This window comes from Accipiter gentilis, chromosome 5 (genome assembly GCF_929443795.1).
Source record: "Accipiter gentilis chromosome 5, bAccGen1.1, whole genome shotgun sequence".
Classification (NCBI taxonomy): domain Eukaryota; kingdom Metazoa; phylum Chordata; class Aves; order Accipitriformes; family Accipitridae; genus Astur; species Astur gentilis.
In genome coordinates, this window is record NC_064884.1 from 21,356,593 (window position 1) to 21,375,082 (window position 18,490).

Consider the following 18,490-nt stretch of genomic DNA (forward strand, 5'->3'; position numbering starts at 1 on the left):
TTGGAAACATTTCTATACTTTAAATTCCTCTAATGAACTACAGTGCTAAAAATACAACTCACATCATCTTCTCACAAAAGATTTCTGGTTTTATATTTGTGGGTCCAACATCTGTTTTGGAAGTAGAATCTGTTATGGCACTGTGATAATGTCAATATAAAACACACTATGCACTCCTCAAGGTGGATAAAGTACATGCTAGTCTTACAGAGTCTCATTTGGGCTAGCAGACCTACAGAATGAGTCAAGCAGCAATACCACATGTCGGTTTGTCCTATGGCAGCTTAAAGCAAGCCTGCGGGCAACTGCTAGTTTCTGAAAAGGACTCCCACACCTCAGTAAGCGACCGTGCCAGCAGATCATCGACTACTGTGCTAGGCTGCAGTTCAGTGTGCTTTATTGCTGCAGGTCCATCAGTCCATTCTGGATGTAATGATTATGTCTCAAGAAAGTTTATCACAATGAGTCTCTTCACATTGTCTGAAGCTGATAAACTCTTGAACCTTTTTTCAAAAGATAACCCTGATCATTTAGGGATCCAATAAAGCTTTCAAAATCAGATACCTGGGAAAAGACAGACAAAAATAAATATCAAATTGGAAGAATGACATTTTATCTGATGTAAAGCAACATGAACAGTTTGAAATAACTTAGTGAAATAAAGCGAGCTAAGAAGAGGTTAGTTTCCTTAGCAAATGGCTGACCTACTAGGTGGTGGCATACAGTCAGTTGCATGCTATTGTGCTTTACTTACACACTTTATAGCATGCAGAAAATATAAAGCGTAACCTGTGTATAAATCTAAGTTCTGAAACACGAGTATCTACCAAAGAAAAGTTTGATTTCTACAACTCTCACTGATTTCCAAGTATTTGTTACAGGTATAGAACTTTGAATGGGCAAGAAATATTCTATACATAAAGGGAAAATTAGAATTAATTGAGTTAGCTATATAGGTAGCCAGTCTCTGGATGAATGAATGATCATGTGAGAAGAGAGCTGACAATAACATGTTATGTCAGACAGGATTATGTATTGTCAGCGTTTGAACAAGTTTGGAGGCTGAAGCTATCTCGCCCCAGCAGGCCAAAGTAGGTTAACCAGGCAATACGAACAACAACATTATTGCCCATAAAGAGAAATTCATTATCAATACTTTTCACTCATTAAACCTGAAATCCAGTTTTAAGTTTTAAATTGGCATTTAAAGCTTTTTATCATGAAGCAAAAATTAGAATTAGCTACCAATATTTTTGTTTGGGTGAAGTCCCCCACAAGTACAGAATGCAAATCAGTTACAGGATAAAACTGATTTGTGGCCGTGTGTCCTACACAATGTTCCTATCAAGTTACAACATTAGGATGCTTGAAGCAGGAATGAAAACTCAAAAAGGCGTATTTGGGCCAGAGAAGGCCAAGCAGAAATGTCACTGTACTGCTGAAATAGATCATGGACAGTCACAGTCACAACAGTCTAAATTTGGGAACAAAAATAGGCATGTCCCCTGGGGAGCCAGAGGAAGTAAAGTATACTGAAACCAAAATTGCCTTTCACAAAACAAAGCAGAATCTTGTTAACGACCAGCTTCAGAAGCAGAACCAGCCCTTACTAGTGCAAAGAGTTGTTACTGTCAAACAGCTAGTAGGATTAATAAAGCTGACAAACAAAGTCAATTCAGGAAGATTGTTCAGCCTAAAAGCAGCAAACGCTGCTTATTTCTGTTCATTGCAGAGAGGCATGACAGATATGCCTTTTCCACTTTCCATTTTGCAATAAGTAATTTTGACTGGTCTTGCAGTTCTTGAAGAAATGCTTGATTTCCAAACTTACTTGTATTTGTAGCTCCATTGCAATCTGTCGAAGCTGTTGCAAGTCAAAGAGATTGTTGTAAGTTCTCTCTGCAATACTGTTAAGGGCAGAAACAAATCTTTTTGCCTGTGACCGATTGCTCATCCCAGATCCATGCTGTGAACGTTCAAAGTCCAGTTTTCCAAACTCATCAGAGTAGGTTCCCAGCATGCTAAAAATACATATTAAAAAAATATATCAACGGGAGATAAAAGCAAGAGTACATGAATTTGCTTCCTGACACATAACTGCTTGAGAAAGCTTCCAGAAGCTACATAGGAAACCATCCCCTAGTAAGAAAGACACTATCTAGGGAACTTAGACTAAGCATCTGTCCAAAACACTTTTAAACTTAAATCGTTCAACTGCAACAACAGAAAGTAATCACACAAGAGAAAAAAAACCCAAACCTTTAGCAGCACCTCATGCCTTCAAGTTATACGCATGGGTATACATAACCACTACAACGATACAACTCAAAGGCCTAAGCAACTGTATTCAGCTTAGGGCTGCTGTCAGTTTTAAAGAAGAGCTAACAAATCTGAATATTGGTATCATGGGCCTAAACTTTATCAGGTCATTTCTTCACTGTATTTGTATATCTGTGTTTTAAAAAAAAAAAGTTTTGAATTAATAGCACTGTGATGCTTTATTTATTTTTAAAGCAGTGTATATTACCTATATTTCATTATTTCTATTACATCCTCAGCATCTTCTTTGGTAGATTTCTCCCTTAATTCCAGCCTTGACCGTGCCTCAAAACAAAACAAAAAAACCCACAAAGGTATATTTAAGATGTAGATGTAGAGCTGATGCTGATGTAGAGCACTTGTAGCATTTTTTTCACAACACACACAAATTTTAAGAGCAGAGATGTAACCTGAACCTACAAGATTTAGAGGAAGATTCCTCTCTTTTTTTTGATAGCATTTTGCCATGGTTTAACCCCAGCCAGCAACTAAACAACACATAGCTGCTCACTCACTTCCCCCCACCCAGTGGGATGGGGGAGGGAATCAGGGGAAAAAAAAGTAAAACTCATGGGCTGAGATAAGAACGGTTGAATAGAACAGAAAGGAAGAAACTATTAACAATAACAACAGCAATAATAAAATGAAAATAAAAATAAAAGGATTGGATATAAATGATATCACATGGTATGGAATATCCCTTTGGCCAGTTTGGGTCTGCTGTCCTGGCTGTGTCCCCTCCCAGCTTCTTATGCCCCTCCAGCCTTCTTGCTGGCTGGGCATGAGAAGCTGAAAAATCCTTGACTTAGTCTAAACGCTACTTAGCAACAACTGAAAACATCAGTGCATTATCAACATTCTTATATTGAACCCAAAATATAACACTATACCAGCTACTAGAAAGAAAATTAACTATCCCAGCTGAAACCAGGACACGTTTCAATGTCATCTCCTGCATACTCACATTATTAGGCTGCATCCTGGAGTTTATTTGCTTTTTAACAGTGTATTCTTGGGAAGCCGCAGATTGCAAATACTGTTATCAAGGCATAGTGTTAAGGAAAACAGCAGCAGTTCAAAGCTCAAGATGGGCAGCAGCTTGTTCCTGCCTGCATCTACTTTTTCTCCTTTGGGGAGAATGTGATCGATTCTCTTTCCACCCCCTCAAGGGTGTTTTAATTTATAAGAGGCTTTAAGGAGCAGTAGCTCTTAAGCATTTGCAAGTCTCTTGCAGTCTCTCTTTTTTTTTTTTTTTTTTTTTTTTTTAACACAACAAAACAGCATAGAAGCAAATAAGCTGTCAAAAATTACAGGGTATCAGTAGTAGTTTAGGAGTAATCTCTTTGCTTTCAATCCCTTAAGTATTACAGCTTGCATACCTCCGTAAGTCGAATCAATGACTCTAGTTGCCTCGTGGTGATTGGTGTGCTGTCTACTCCTTGGTTCTGTTTCCGGAGCTCAAGGTAGAATTCCTGGAGGACCTGAGCAGCTTCTGGAGATAATTTTGGATGAACATACTGCCGAGCATATCCAACGTACTTCCTCAGCAGCTGATGTGGAATAGCATCAAAGTTTTCTCCTGGTAAGATCTAACCCAATTACAAAGAGCTTAGATTTCAGTCTGACAGAACCCTATACAATATAATTTTAACATAAAACCTTGTCTTCTATGCTTTATCTGGTGAAATCTTCACTGTAAGGGCTTTAGTGCTTCATACATGAACCATGTACTTAAAAAGTCCATACACTATGCTTAGATGTGTAATTAAAGACATTTCAGAAGAGGCAACGAGAAGTGCCAAATATGATTTAACTAGATCAAGAATTCTTTCTCAAAAAGAGAAAATCCAATTTCCCAATTGTTATAAGATATAGCTCTGCAGAAAATTAAACTATCACAGCTGATATCCCATTTCCAAAAGTGCATAGGTTTAGCTCCAGTAGGGGATTTCTCCCAAGACCTGGCATTTGACAATATCAGCCCTCAAACTGATCACTTAAGTTTAATAAGAAATATGCTTCCTTTCCTATAATCCCCAAATCTGTCATGAGTTGCAGATGTCCAAGGATTTGTTTACACACTGCTTTATTTGGATTCAATACTTCACAGCACATTGTGTTATATCAGATTAGTATATCCAGTCTAGTTCTGTAGCTATGTATTGAAATCTAACACAGCAAATTTGCTTTACATCTCATGCAAAGTGTCTTCTCACTACCGAAAAAAACCCAAACCCCCAAACCAAAAAAAACCCCAAACCATCTCAACTAATAGATTCTTTTCTGTGTGGAGATGAAGGTGGCTTGAGACACATCTTTTAGCAGCTCCAGGAGGATGGGTAATGTTAGCTACAACAGACAATTGGAAGAAACTGGTGGCTGGAGCCTTAAATGCTTCCTCTTTACTTCAGAGCCAACTATCATGAGAAGAATGGGAGTGGTTGATGAAGGACATCCAGCAGGTCAGGGTTGCCAGGTCCCAATGCAAGGAACACCACAGGAAGGGGCATAGCAACAGTCACAGCACAAGTCCTACCTTTAGTCTTTCAAGCAGCGGTCGATCTGAAACAACTTCAAGAACAGAGCGATCCTGTGTGTTGGTACGAGTCACAACAGCGCTGCTGCATGCTGCCTGCTTTCCCGCTCGGATTGCCATCACATGCTCAGACAGCAAGTAATCATGGTCTTCATTTGGGGTGTCCAGCAAAATGAAAACTAGATCAAATCTTGACAGTAAAGCACTCCCCATTCTAGAGTAAAGACAAGAAAATCACACAGTACTTAAAGAAGTGGAAAAATTACAGCAACTCTGCTCCACTTCAAAGACACTTAAAAAAATCTTGTCCCATTCATTCAGAATAAAGTAGAACAGCATTTTCTCTCTCAAAAGCCATGAAAAATTATTACAGTAAGTTTGTGTTCAAGCTCCAGGAAACTAGAAAGCAATTATATACAAGCTACAAGACTGCCAGAAGCATCTACTCCAGAATGTGAACTATGTAAGCAGCATTTCAGAGAGTGCTCACTTTAAGTTCTCAGACACTGTTTTGGCTTTGTTATAATGTCCTCCAACTGGGTTTGCTGCAGCAACAATAGTCGTCCGAGCTGGCAAACTGCAAACAATGCCAGCCTTAGCAAGGCTGATGCTTTGCTGTTCCATGGCTTCCAACAAAGCCTGATGCTGGTTTCCCATCTTATCAAATTCATCTATTCCACAAATTCCTGGAAGCAATTAACACAAGGACAAAGACTTATTAGAAAACACATTAACTGATGGACAAGTATATGCTACAATCCAGTGCTACATCAGAAATCCAACCTAGAGTCCTAGGGATGGCAGGAGACATCAGACCAAGTCTCCATTTCAGCAAGGTTTGTTTTCATTTCATGGTGCCGCAGCTGAACCATTATGAAGTTGGCCTGGCTTGCAGAAGCAGTGTCTTGATTACACATTAAGATGACAAGACAAGCTTTTTAAAAATAGAAATAGACAGCAAATCTCATAAGCCAGCTATTTTTCAAAAACAGTAAGAGTCCAGGAGCTGCCATTAAGTCAGAGATTTCTCAACAAGGAAATCCTAGTTCTTTGACACATTAAGTACGGCCGGTATGTGAATCACAGAACTCCAGTTTCACACACATCCTAAGCCCTAGGAAAGCAGGCACCACCTCCAGAGAAGTCACTGGAGAAGCTCAGAATTTCCCAAGATGTGGAAAGCCAATATCATACTTTAAATTTAATTTTTAGTCCACAGTTATGCAAGCACTGTAGTTAATCTTACACTCAGCAGCGCACACACCCCCACCACTCAAAACCTGTAGCATTACACGTATTACCTTGATCTCCAAGCACTAAAGCACCAGCTTCCAAGGCAAAATCTCCAGAAGCACCATCTCTAGACAGTGTAACAGTCAGGCCAGAGCTGGTAGAAGTATTGCCACAAACATACACACCACGAGGAGCAACATTACACACTGCCTAGAAGAGAAATAAACACTTTTTCCCTCCCCAAGATGAAGAATTTCATAAGCCTTGTTCTAGAGAAACAATTAAAAGTAAACTCAAATTTGTTTCTTTCTACTTAATGTGGCTCAACAGTAAAGTTAGAACTCTTTGTAGCCCGAGGAGACATAACTCTGCGTAATAGTAGGAGTAACTTTGGTCACAATACTTGCGGCACAGCCATGTCTATTGTGTTATCAAAACCACTAGGACCTTGGGCACAGCACTTAGATTTCAAAGTATGTTGAAATGCTTGGGAACACGCTATCCGTCACAGAATTGCAGATATATATAGTTTCTGTATCTTCAGACCCCAGGCCTATTTAGACTCATATCTTGTGCTAGTGCCCAACACATGCTACTTCAGAGGAAGCATGCATAGTTCTCCCCACAACTAGGGACAGTCCTAGTCTTCTCCATGCCTCTAGTATCCAGAAAGCAGCCTATAGTTGGAAATAAGAACTGGAAAAGCAAAGCATGGTAAGCTTGAACACAGACATGTTGCAGTTAAATTTGCCTAGAATAGTTATAACTGGATTTTCCCAGTAAATCTCTATAGTTACTGGTGCCTCTTTTACATAAAAGATAATAGCCAAAGCATATTTGTTCAGTACCAGATATGTGACAGGCACTGAATATTGAATAAAAAAAAACCAAACAAACCCCCAAACAACCAAAAAAACCCCTCACTCTGACACAGCTTTGGTTTTCTCCCTGGAATTTTTTTTCTGTGACAGTGATGACTGAGAGGAGCCTTGCCTCAGGGTCTTATCTGAGGAACAGATTACTAGCTTTTCTTGAATGGCATTCTGTTTAGTAACAATGTGGAAAAAAAAAATCATCTACTGTATGCTAGAGAGTCCCCATTCAATGAAAAAATAATTTTAAAATTTCTTTGCCAAGATGCTTGCATGCAAATCCATCACTTAAGTTATTGCAAGTCATATCCTAACATAACATGTCCACATTAGAAAGACTCAGACTTTTTAAATAAGGTATGTTTAAATGAGGTATGCAAAGCTGTAGGTCTAGGTGAACTCTGTCCCTCTTTCACTTCACAATAACCATGGGAAAAGATGTGGAACTTTAAAACCATTCAGTTTAAGATGAAAAAATTCTATTACTAACTGATTTTGTCAGTCATGCAGAAATGTCCAACAAGATTAAAACCCAAATGCAGCAGCAGGTCCCTTTCCCAAAAAGCCAAGATCTGTGCTAGCAACATAGAAATAGGGCAAGAGAATGGAAGTAAACCTCACAGAAGGTGAGTGACATGGTATCCAACATTGCATTAGTTCCGAGAGTGTAGTTATTTTATTTGACAACAAATCAGCTAAACGAAGACAAGGAGTGAAACTCCTCACCAGGGAAAAAGGTTGGTGAAAAGAAAAAAAACTATATCTGGGCAGGGCAGCAAGCCTACACTTGAAAGCCCACACACTTGACCAAGTATGCCTGCTTTGATAAGTGTTTTAACGGGCCTGATCCCTTCTGCAAGGCTTCCTGGAAGGATAGGACAGCTGGGGACCCCTTTGGGTACTATCCTACATTTGAGGCACCCTACATGAATAGATGGCTCCAGTCAGGCTCAAGCAACCCTTTGGTCTTAGCACAGCTATTCTACCATGCTTACAAGAAGTCAAGATAACAAGGAATTAGAAAAAAATGCAAAAAGACAATAGAAGTAAATCAATCCATACTTGCAACATTTGACTTTTTCCTAATCCTGGATCTCCAACGACCAGAACATGTGGATCTCCTCGCACTGGGATTCTGTTCTTGTCATCTACAAACTTCTGACATCCTCCAAATAATGCCAGGGCCAAACCTGCCTTTACAATCTGTAGTGGTACATACCAAAACTAATAAGTATTTGATCATGGTGACCAATACTAACAGCACCCTACAATTGGCTGTAATAACCCTTTCCTTCTGGATGGCTGAACTTAAGGGTATAAGGCTGCCACCTTGACACTGAAAGCAACTGTGAGTCACAGTCACCTGTAAATACAGTCCTCGTCCCTTCTCCTCACCCCAGATAAGCTTTATAAATCCTTTACGAGTTTACTGTGGCATAAACACATCAAACCAAAATTGCAAGCAGAGCTGTTAAATTACTTACCTCATGGCCATAGATTGCAGGACAAAGAGAGCTGAAAAACAAAGAACACTAATGTAAGGGGAATATAGATCTTGTATTATTAGTAAATAAACACTTGTTCTGTCTCTCATTACAGAACACTTCTATAAACATATAAAACTTTTGGTTAGCTGTTGCTGAATTTCCAACAGAATCAGTTTAAATCAGCAGCATCAAATTTCTTGACATTTTCAGATAACCAGATATGCTTGAAATAAGAAAAACCTTTCATTTGAGGTCACACAAACACAGAGAAGAACCAGTTTCCCAGTGGTTTCTGCACCCATTCTTATCTTAATCGAGTAACTACCTGTACCCCTCCTTTTCAAGGTGCTACTTTCATGTTACTTTAACTACACTGGGAGGGCCTGAGGGACACTCCAGCAAGAAGAGTACTTCTCAGTCTGAACTGAGGGTCTTTCACACCCCCTGCTCAGTTCTTGCACCTCTTTCCTCTGCTGCAGAAAAGCAAAGTGGAGAACAAAACAGTACCCATGAGTTGAATTTACTGAGTGAGGAGCAAAATTAACTGCCTTTTTTTTTTTTTTTTTTTTAACCATAGCTTTCTGTCTCAGGGTTGAACTAAAACACTCCTCACTTCCCCATATCCTTAAATCCCTCCCAAAGTCCTAACATCCCCACTGCAATACTTCCACTTCCTCCCAGGCCCCTTGCCCACTAAAGTGTGTTAATCTCTGTGGTATCTATTGCACAAGCCTTAGACGTTTCATAACTTTAAGATTAGCTGTCACGTTTGTCTGAAGGTGGTCATGCTGATTCAGATGTCTAATCCTAGACCTAGTCTAGGTCTGACACAACTTACTTCACAATGAGCCTGAACAGATTTTCCTCAGCTTGAATTTCTTGAACAGCATAGAGGTCTTTAAGTGAAAACTCCATGAACGACCTTTGAAAAGTCTCATCATCAAAATTCTTTTGTTTTTGTCCTTTACTGTTGCTGATGGAATTTACCTCAATGTACAACAAGAACATACACTTGTCATTCTTATTTTTGGAAGCTCCTGTTAGAAAAATTGAGAAAGGATGAAGGAATATTTTTTTCTATTGTTGAGTACTGATATTATTTACAAATGGCATAGGATCATTCAGAAATATTAAGTACAGTCATGTGCAAAATGTTCATATTTAAGTAATTGAACATCTGCATTTTCAAAAATTGATGCAAAGTAAGTTAGTTTCCAGTTACATTTGTTCTTCAAGTTCCCTCCATTTAGGTACACAATAAAATATTTCACTGGATTAGGAAGGTATATACATAGAGAGATAATTTTCTCCCAGAATAAATGAAGTTTTCCAGGAATTGTAAATATTATTACATTATTGTAGTCAAATAAAAATTGAATATAAAATATTTCCACTCAATATTTAGAGGAAAAAATCCATAGTGCAGAAGAATTAAACACGTAGCTTAATAATTAATACTTCTCTATATCCCCCAATGATTACTGAGCAGAGAATGTGGTCTCACAGTAAATCAGTACTGCAGTTCTCTGCAATATATTCTATTGCAGCTATGCGCAACATATTTCTTCACTTTGGAAAAAAAAGGGGAAAAAGAAAATATGAAAGAAGTTGTAAAATTTCTCCAGGGAGGACTAAGCTAAGAAAGATAATACTCCGTCACAACAGCTTGACAGTTTTCCTATTGTTTGAAGGAGACATTAAAGCGAAAATGTTAAGCAAATAACAAGTCTCAGCAAGACTTCAGGAAATAAGGATGTCCCCCCTACATCAGTGGTCCAGAGAAGGCTTTCCTATCAGCTGATATACTAAAACATCCAGTGTCAGACTGGCACTTCAGATTCAGGACCATAGTTGAGTCTAGACCAGCGGGTTGTGAACCCCCCTCCCTTTCAGTGGACACTAGAGCCAGTGCTCTTCTTGGACAGCATTGCTTCTGGCTTTTACAAAATAACTTCTCATTATAAAACTTTGGGAACTTCTGAAGAAACATACACTTCATGTGTTTACAACTTTGAGAGTTCAAATTAAGGGGGTTGGCTGTTGTTCTTATGTAATCACTAGAATAATCCCGACCCTAGGAAGAAGGTGTTCTCAGATGATGTATTTTACCTTCCTCAGTGCTTGACACCTTTACTATTCCTGTAATTGTGACCATATCTCCCGGGACACAGCTGTCCACAAGATCTTGCACCAGTTCACATTCGATTGTGCGAGGGATTCGGCCTGCTTCTCGCTGATCATCTGACATGAGCTCCTGCACCCTGCAAAACACAAGGCGAGTGTATACTCCATGCATAACACTTCCAATTCAATTATGGCATACAAGATCTGCAGCTGTGTGCTTCCAACCAATCCTTTCTAAATTGAAAAGGAGACAGCAGAAATGCCCTGATAAACCCTAGAAACAGCAGTGCTGAATTTGGAGAAACAGACTTTTTCAATTCAGACTTTAATAAATGGGTATACATTATGCATAAGACCTGGAAAGACAATAACTATGAACTCCAGAAATAATAAAGTTGAAATTCAGACTTTCTAGCACTGATGAGTGTAGGGCTCAGTTATATGGAACTTAGTTATTGGGCCTGAAAATAGCTCATGGTCACAAGACTGTTCCAGGCGCCTTTAGGCCTTGAACAGAATAAACAAGAAGATAGAAGAAGAAAGATCCCAATTAGAAAAACACAGGTGTACATTCCACGATAAAGGGAACTTGGCACAAACTACATCAATTCAGGGGCTTATCTCAACCAATTGGACTAAGACAAGTCTTGCATGCTCTAATTAACACAGCCAATTATGTCCTGTGTTTACGCACGTGTACAGAGTGAGTATAACTAACTTTATCTTATGTTTATGCGCGTGGACAGTACCGACGTAACCAATCACCGCTTATGCTTGTGTACGTGGACACCAAATGCTTGCATGCAACAGCCAATCAAAGTTTCTAAACAACTTAGAGAACTGTATAAAAATGATCAGCTAAGCTCAATAAACTGGCGACTTTAATCATCACATTGGTGTTCCGTCATCCGAGCCCCGCACGGATTAATCCCTAAACCCCACAGATGAGCATGTTCATGTAGAAATAAGTACAGTACATGAAATAAGATGGACCTCATATACAAAAATTAGGAGGTCAGACATTATAGCCCTGATGAATGCTTTAATTGGCATTTTAACCCTAGCAAAACCCAAGAAATTCCTTGGATCATAAGAACAGTAGCTCACTCTTTGTATAGTCGTAAAAGGCTAGCAACTAACAAGTTCTTTACGAGGTTCCAATTTTGGCTCTGCGCTTAGAGCTCCCATATTTTTCCTTGAAGCTCAGTCAAGCTCTTCTTAGGAATCTGTGATAAACAGCACCCTCTAGAGCTGCTGACAAGAATGTCAGCACTGTGTTTTTAATGATTTTTTAAAATTACTTTTATCACAGAATGTTAATAAAGAAAACATATTTAGATGTCATTTGGCATATTAAGACTTTTGATACAGAGCTTGTGAACTTACAGAATCTGAATGTAAGAAGTTGGAAAAAGTAAGCAGAGTCCTTTTTTTTCCAAGCTGACACCCTTATTGCAGTAAGCTAATGGATGGACAAGAAACAACACATGACTCTTCTGAACATATATTATGGGGCAATAGTAGGATGGTCATAGCTCTAATAGCACATAGTAAGATGGAAGTGATGAAAACCAGATCCACCATCCACCTTCCTACACTTTAACGTTGTTAATTTTTGTAGAAACTGCAACTTGTTCCCCCATAGCAAAGGTCTCACAAATTTTAGGCATACCTGCTTGCTGATTAGACATAGAAAGTAGATGAATGGGCAGGCGCAGCACTATTTCCTTCTACTAATGTACCTTAAGGACTGGGGGACATACTTCAAACTAAAATTTTTAACCCTCAAATTTACTTTCAGTTCATTCAAGTCAACTGTCACAGTTGACCAATATAATTTAATAGGGCTTTTCTATCTGACTTACAGATCATTAAAGGGAATCATTAAATAATAGATGCAATTAGAAATTATCAAGAAAAGCTGCAAAGAGCACAAACTGAACATTTCTCAAAGAACTCAGTCACAGTAGGAAGAATTTCCAAGAAGCTATTATATTAGGTAGGTTTAATATACAAAGTATACTAGTGCTCGGATGAAACAACTGCTTTGTATATACATGTCTTGAAGAGTGCTTGCTGCAAAAGCATATTATTAAAATTACACAATGTAACATAGAACAAGCCATCCTGTCACTTTTTTACTACCCTGATGCATTATATTTTTGTGCAGAAGGGAAGACATGCTTACTTAACAGACTGCCAGTCCACTGTAGTGGTTAAAGGAGAGCTTCTGTCAGCTGTGAAGGATCGGCCACGGCACTCCGGAACAAGGCACTGTAACAATAGTAATTCTAATTCATTCTCAACCATTTTTAAAATTGTAATTTGAAATTGCCTTATTTGATTTAGAACAAAGAAAGCAAAGCAATGCGATTCATTAACACCATTTCAGGAAAAAAAAGCTAGTTAAATTAGGGCTACAAATTAGCACAAACATAATTAACAAAGAGCTATTGAGCACAGACACCGGAACCCTGACTCATAGTTGTTAAAAAAAATACAGCTGAATTGTATGATCCCCTTGGTGAACAGGTTTGAGTTTCTGGCTTTCAGGGGAGGGGAGGTGGTGGGAGTTTTTTTTTTGTGGGGGTTTTGTTTGTTTGTTTGTTGAGTTTTTTGTTTGTTTTTAAATATTTGCAGATGTTGCTTTCACTTGAGCACATCAGGTAACACAAAATAACTGGGCACTGTCCTATGTCTAATGACTTTAATCCAGATAAAACCCAGTGAAATTAAAATAGAAAGTTCTAAAGAAAACCCACAAAGAATTCCACAGTCTAAGAATAGAAAACCACCACAGTGAGGTGGAGAAGGCTTTTTAAATGTAACTGGTGAAATGGAATTTAAATTATTTGTTTTTCCCTAGATTTGAGGGAGTTTCTACATACACTTTTGTTTCAGCAGGATACAATTTTTTCAAATAACAAGGGTATGCAGTAATACAAAGTTGCATGGCAAGTTTAATTTTTTTCTAATGTGTCAGTTGTTTAACCCAGCTTTAAAATTTCTTCTGGTTTTGGGTGGGGGTTTTTTTTGTTTTTTTAATACCAATGGTACTGCTTTTTGTCAAATCACTACAGATAAGGGAGAAGTATGAAGGTAAATGGTTTTAACTTACCTTAGTTGGAAGAGTATACTTTCCGTCAAGTAGAGGAACACCCTGAACATCTCCACATGAGCCACATACAAAAGCTAGCTTAGTGCACAGCGGCTTAATGTTACTGACACGTACAACAGTACCACGCAAGGCAATGTATTTCCCATAGCAGTTGGCCCGAACATTTTTCAGCTGAGTTAGCGGATCATAGTTGTACACCCTACATAAAAGTTAAGCGTTAACATTTTGAAAGCTTATCATACTTAAATGCAGATCAACAACAACAACAAAAAAAACAGACACCCCCCCCCCCAAAAAAAATCCCATGCCCAATTATTAACAGTAATACAGAGGAATGATCAGAAATATTTTGTCTGTGGACCCATGGCATGGTCTTCAATTCTTGTTCTAGAAAGCAGCATAACATTTAATATTACCCAAGTGTATACAACCTCAACAGCTGTACAGTTTGTTTATATAGTGACACCTCCCTCCTGTAAATAACTGAGACTAGTGATACAACAGAAATTACTTTATAGTCATCTATAACCATCTCTTTGAATTATTTCAGATTAAGATTAGGGTTTACACTTGCAACATAAAAGGATCAATGATTTATTACGCCTGTGCTCCAAAAGGAGGGGTGAGTTTTCGTGTTTCAAGGACATGAGAACTTGTCATCAGGTACAACACACTGCACCTTGTTAAGGACAACAAAGAATACCTAGCCAAATAATTCAGAATAACAAACTTTAAACAGAATTGTTTAATCATGTAAGGGACCTCAGGGGTCTAGTCCAACCCCCCTGCTCAAGCAGGGTCAGCTAGAGCAGGTTGTGCAGGTACACGTTTAGTTGGGTTTTGATTATATTTGTGGATGGAGACTACACAACCTCTCTCACAGTAAAATAGCGTTTTCTTTTGTTCACATGGAATTTTAAGTGTTTAAATTTGTACCCACTGTCCCTTGTCCTGTCACTGGGCACCAATGAGAAGAGTCTGGCTCCTGAAATTCAGGGTTTTCCCTGATCCCTCCACTTAGGGCCCTGAACACCACCATCTCATCGTTCAACCCTGCCTATGCTGCAGAACCATTTTAGGAGCATGATATTTTTTGACTTATTGAATACTTTCCTCTACAGCATAATGGTCCATTAACTGTCCCTTAGAATCTGAGAGCTTCTATATACCTTTTTCAGCCACAGGTTTTTTCTAAACACATTTTACTGTGTAATTAAAAGTGTGCAGTTTTATAACAATGCAAAACTTAAAAATATATTACAGTGTGACAAACCCCCAAACTAAATCCACCTGTCATGCCAAAACATGCTTCTTTCCCATACCAAGCCATCACCAGCACAGAATTTATTAAAAAAAAAAAAAAAAAAAAGTAATTTAAACTCAAACAGGTCTTATACTGCTAGTCCCCCTCAGACTCCTGAAGTCTGAGACACCGTTACTTCTGATAAAGAAAAAAAAAATAAAATTGTGCTAAGGACTTGTTTCATTAAGAACTCCAAGGAAATCACATTTTAAAAATTATAACAGTAATTATGATTCTTGTAAGTACAGGCTTATTCAGAATTACTGTAACCTCAGCTTCTTATTTTCTAATTTAAGTTTGATTAATTAGAAATAATATTCTTCAGACTGTCTAGAGTAATCATTTACTAGGTTTAAGCCAATATGAAATAACACATGTTCATACACCACTTTCAAAACATCCAAACAAGGAATAATAAATATTACCAGCTGTAGTTTATGTCCACACCCTCCAAATCAGCCTCCTTACAAAGATGACCCTTTTGCTAACAAAATGCTAGATCATAAGCACTTTCTAACTTCTCCAGTAAACGGCAGAAATTTAAATAGTTCTGGTTTTAATCAATACATGTTTCACAGAATAGTTGTTCTACTTACAAGTTACTTCACTACTGACAAGCTTTTCTAGTTACAAGCTGTTTGTTCAACTTTTAAGCAGGTTTTGTTTCACTTTTTTCTTCACAAGCACAGTTTAGCCTTTGTCATGGTGAAGGAAAAAGCAAAAATGTAGACTGTTCTTCTGGAAATAGCTTCACAGAGTCAAGTCTCTCAATAAAATAAATACTGCCTTCAGCATGCCTTCAGCACCATGGATGGACACTGACAACTATTAGACAAGCAGCAAATAGATTTTCCTGGGAAAAAACCAACCAAATACTCAACACCCATTACCTCGCGTGAATGAGAGGCACATTTATTATAGGTTCTCCATCAAGTGGTAATCCTTCCTGCACCTGCAGCTGTGCAGCGTGCCTTTCAAGGTCCTTTGTTAGCACCTAGGCAGAACAGAAAGGCAGACACAAATGGAGTGTGCCATACAACCTGGATTCAATTTGCTATTAAGTTCGATTACCATCCCTTACAATCAGATCCCCCTACTGAAGTCTAAAGAGCTCTCCGTTGTTCAGCGACCCCCCACTAAACAGTGTTTCTCTGCTTCTGAGCAGTGTTTCTCTGCTTCTGAGCAGTGTTAAGCTTCATTTTAAATGGAATTTTAAATCAACATATTTGTTGTGTTTGTTTTTTTAATTTTTAAAAAAGTATATAATAATTTTTAATCCTGCGATCAATGTGTGGAGTTTCGTTTGACTACAGCACACACATCTAAGAACTTGCCTGTCAACAAGCAGTGACATACTACTTTAAGAGAGATTGAACAGAGCCAGGAATTCTTGAATCTGCTCACCATTCACCCACCAGCTGTTGTTCTGCTGCATGAGGTGGGGCACATGGCACAAATAACTCACAGTATATTACAAAAACCAGTAGGGAGTAACATAAGTTAGAACTACATTTAGTTTTAGTCAATGGCTTTAGCAATGAATAAGCAAAATGGACCAAGACCAAAGCATTTTTAAAACATGAAATACAGAAATGGTAGAGAAATAGAAGAGTTCGAATTTTAAATAGACAGTAATTTCCTGTAAGAGAGAAAAATATAGAGGATTGGAGTTTATGACATAATTGCCTCTAAGTCCCACTGATTCTTTTTTGTTGTAAGGGTTATGCTTCTATGTATTAGAATGTCATATTTACCTGATGAATCGCCAGACCCATACATTGCAGTATTTTCTGAGGCATATCCCTTAATTCAGTAGATATATTTGGTACTGATTTAGTCAGTTCTCTGTCTTGTATTAGTTCCTTATAATCCACAAGGATACTTCCTTTTCTTTCTATTTCATCCTGTGAAACATTTTAAATTATAAAATACACTTCAAATTATAAACACAAAACATCCAAGTCATGTCATAAACATTTCATATCTATACTGAGATTATTTTTGATGGAGAAAATACAACAACATTACAAATTTTGTGTATCAACAATAGATTGTCAAGGCAGGATATGTTCTGGTTTTACCTTGTCATAAAGCTCAATGCGTTGCATGAAAAACTTTTCAAAGGCTTGAGTCTTCTGGGCAAAAGGAGATTTGTCAGCATAAGCTAATTAGAAACATGCCACGTTAGTAACTGACAGGAATAATTATGTGCATTTCACAAAATACATAAAAAGGCAATTTCTCTTCTATTATTTTTCTGCTTTCCAAAACTGAGGAAGATGATAGATCACTTTGGTATCACAGTAACATTCTATTATAAGACCTGTTACAAACCAGAATTTTGTCTAAGATGACATAGGACAAGCACCTAGCATCAAGAAAAGTACAGTAGAGGTATGTATATTCCAGTCTTCAATAGATGCAGGTTTTATGTGGCTAACCAAACAGGTTTAAGAACGACCGTATTTTATACTATTCAAGATTCCTTTCCAAGGTTTGAAGTCCACAGAGATTAGAGTATGCCACAAGATTGAAATCTCTATTGTATTCATGTTTTTATATAACAAGTATAAATTTCAGTTGCTTTCTGTGGAAGTTATCCCCTCTACTTATAACCAATTCTAGAAAAAATGGAATAAAGCATGCGTTACATATAATTTTAATCTAAAAATACCTTCAGAGAAATAAAGTTTCCAGCCCTTATAGGGAGTAAACTGGTCCAACGTTGATTGAACTAGTTGAGATCTTACTGAAAAAAAAAAAAAAAGGGGGGAATGAAAACAATGTAGATACTAAAACTTTGCAAGTGTTATTCTCAGTGATTCATTTGACCACTGAGAGGCAAACTGCTGTAATTGCCTAGTGCAAAAGTGGGTCAAAAGAAAAGCATCGTGGCTTCAGAAAACAGGTAGAAGGACAGGAGCCAGCTCACCAGGTTTGGGCATCCTTCTCCACTCTCCCTTCTGTCTTCTGCCTCGCCATCCACCTCGCGATCCTCCTCGCCACCCCTGAAAGCCTCTTCCCCGGGCGCATCCCCTGCCTCTGAGGTCCCTACTCATCTCGCTCCACAGGCGTCAGTTTGGGGACGTGACAGCAAACTGAGCTAAAGAAACAGAAGTTTTACCAGAAGATATTTAATTTAAACGAGGGTTATTTGCTGGGGGGCGGAGGCGGGCTTCCCCTGCGGGGCTAGGAGCGAAGGCCCTGAGGAAGACCCAGCCTCCCTCTCCCTACCACAAGGAAGCAAAGAGGAGCCCCGTTAAGCGGCCCTAGCGATGAGGGGACGAAACAACACCACCCACCTCCCGCAGCAAGAGCCACCGATCACGGGGGCGTTCATACCCCGTCTCAGAGTTCTATTTTGGCGCCGATACGCTCCTTCCGGCGCCGCAACCAATCACGAGGGAGCATAAGGCATTGCCATGGAGCGGGGGAGGGGGTGAGCGGCTCGCCCTCCCTCATTGGCCGGCTCTTGCCCTTCCGAGGGGGTCTCACCCC

General features: G+C 38.7%; 1 protein-coding gene across 1 annotated transcript; it reads right to left on the reverse strand.

Annotated features, from left to right (window-relative positions):
* Nucleotides 1-465: 465 nt before the first annotated feature.
* Nucleotides 466-18,395, reverse strand: MCM8 (minichromosome maintenance 8 homologous recombination repair factor). The gene is made up of 19 exons (XM_049800171.1): nucleotides 18,335-18,395; nucleotides 17,925-18,095; nucleotides 17,667-17,741; nucleotides 17,074-17,156; nucleotides 16,747-16,896; nucleotides 15,883-15,986; nucleotides 13,690-13,888; nucleotides 12,760-12,845; nucleotides 10,557-10,708; nucleotides 9,286-9,484; nucleotides 8,445-8,475; nucleotides 8,023-8,163; nucleotides 6,157-6,298; nucleotides 5,346-5,541; nucleotides 4,856-5,069; nucleotides 3,699-3,908; nucleotides 2,528-2,604; nucleotides 1,832-2,021; nucleotides 466-564 (listed from the first exon to the last, which is right to left on the reverse strand). Exons 2-19 carry the CDS (start codon nucleotides 18,049-18,051, stop codon nucleotides 472-474), a joined length of 2,469 nt encoding a protein of 822 aa, XP_049656128.1. The 5' UTR covers nucleotides 18,052-18,095; nucleotides 18,335-18,395; the 3' UTR covers nucleotides 466-471.
* Between the last annotated feature and the right edge of the window lie 95 nt (nucleotides 18,396-18,490).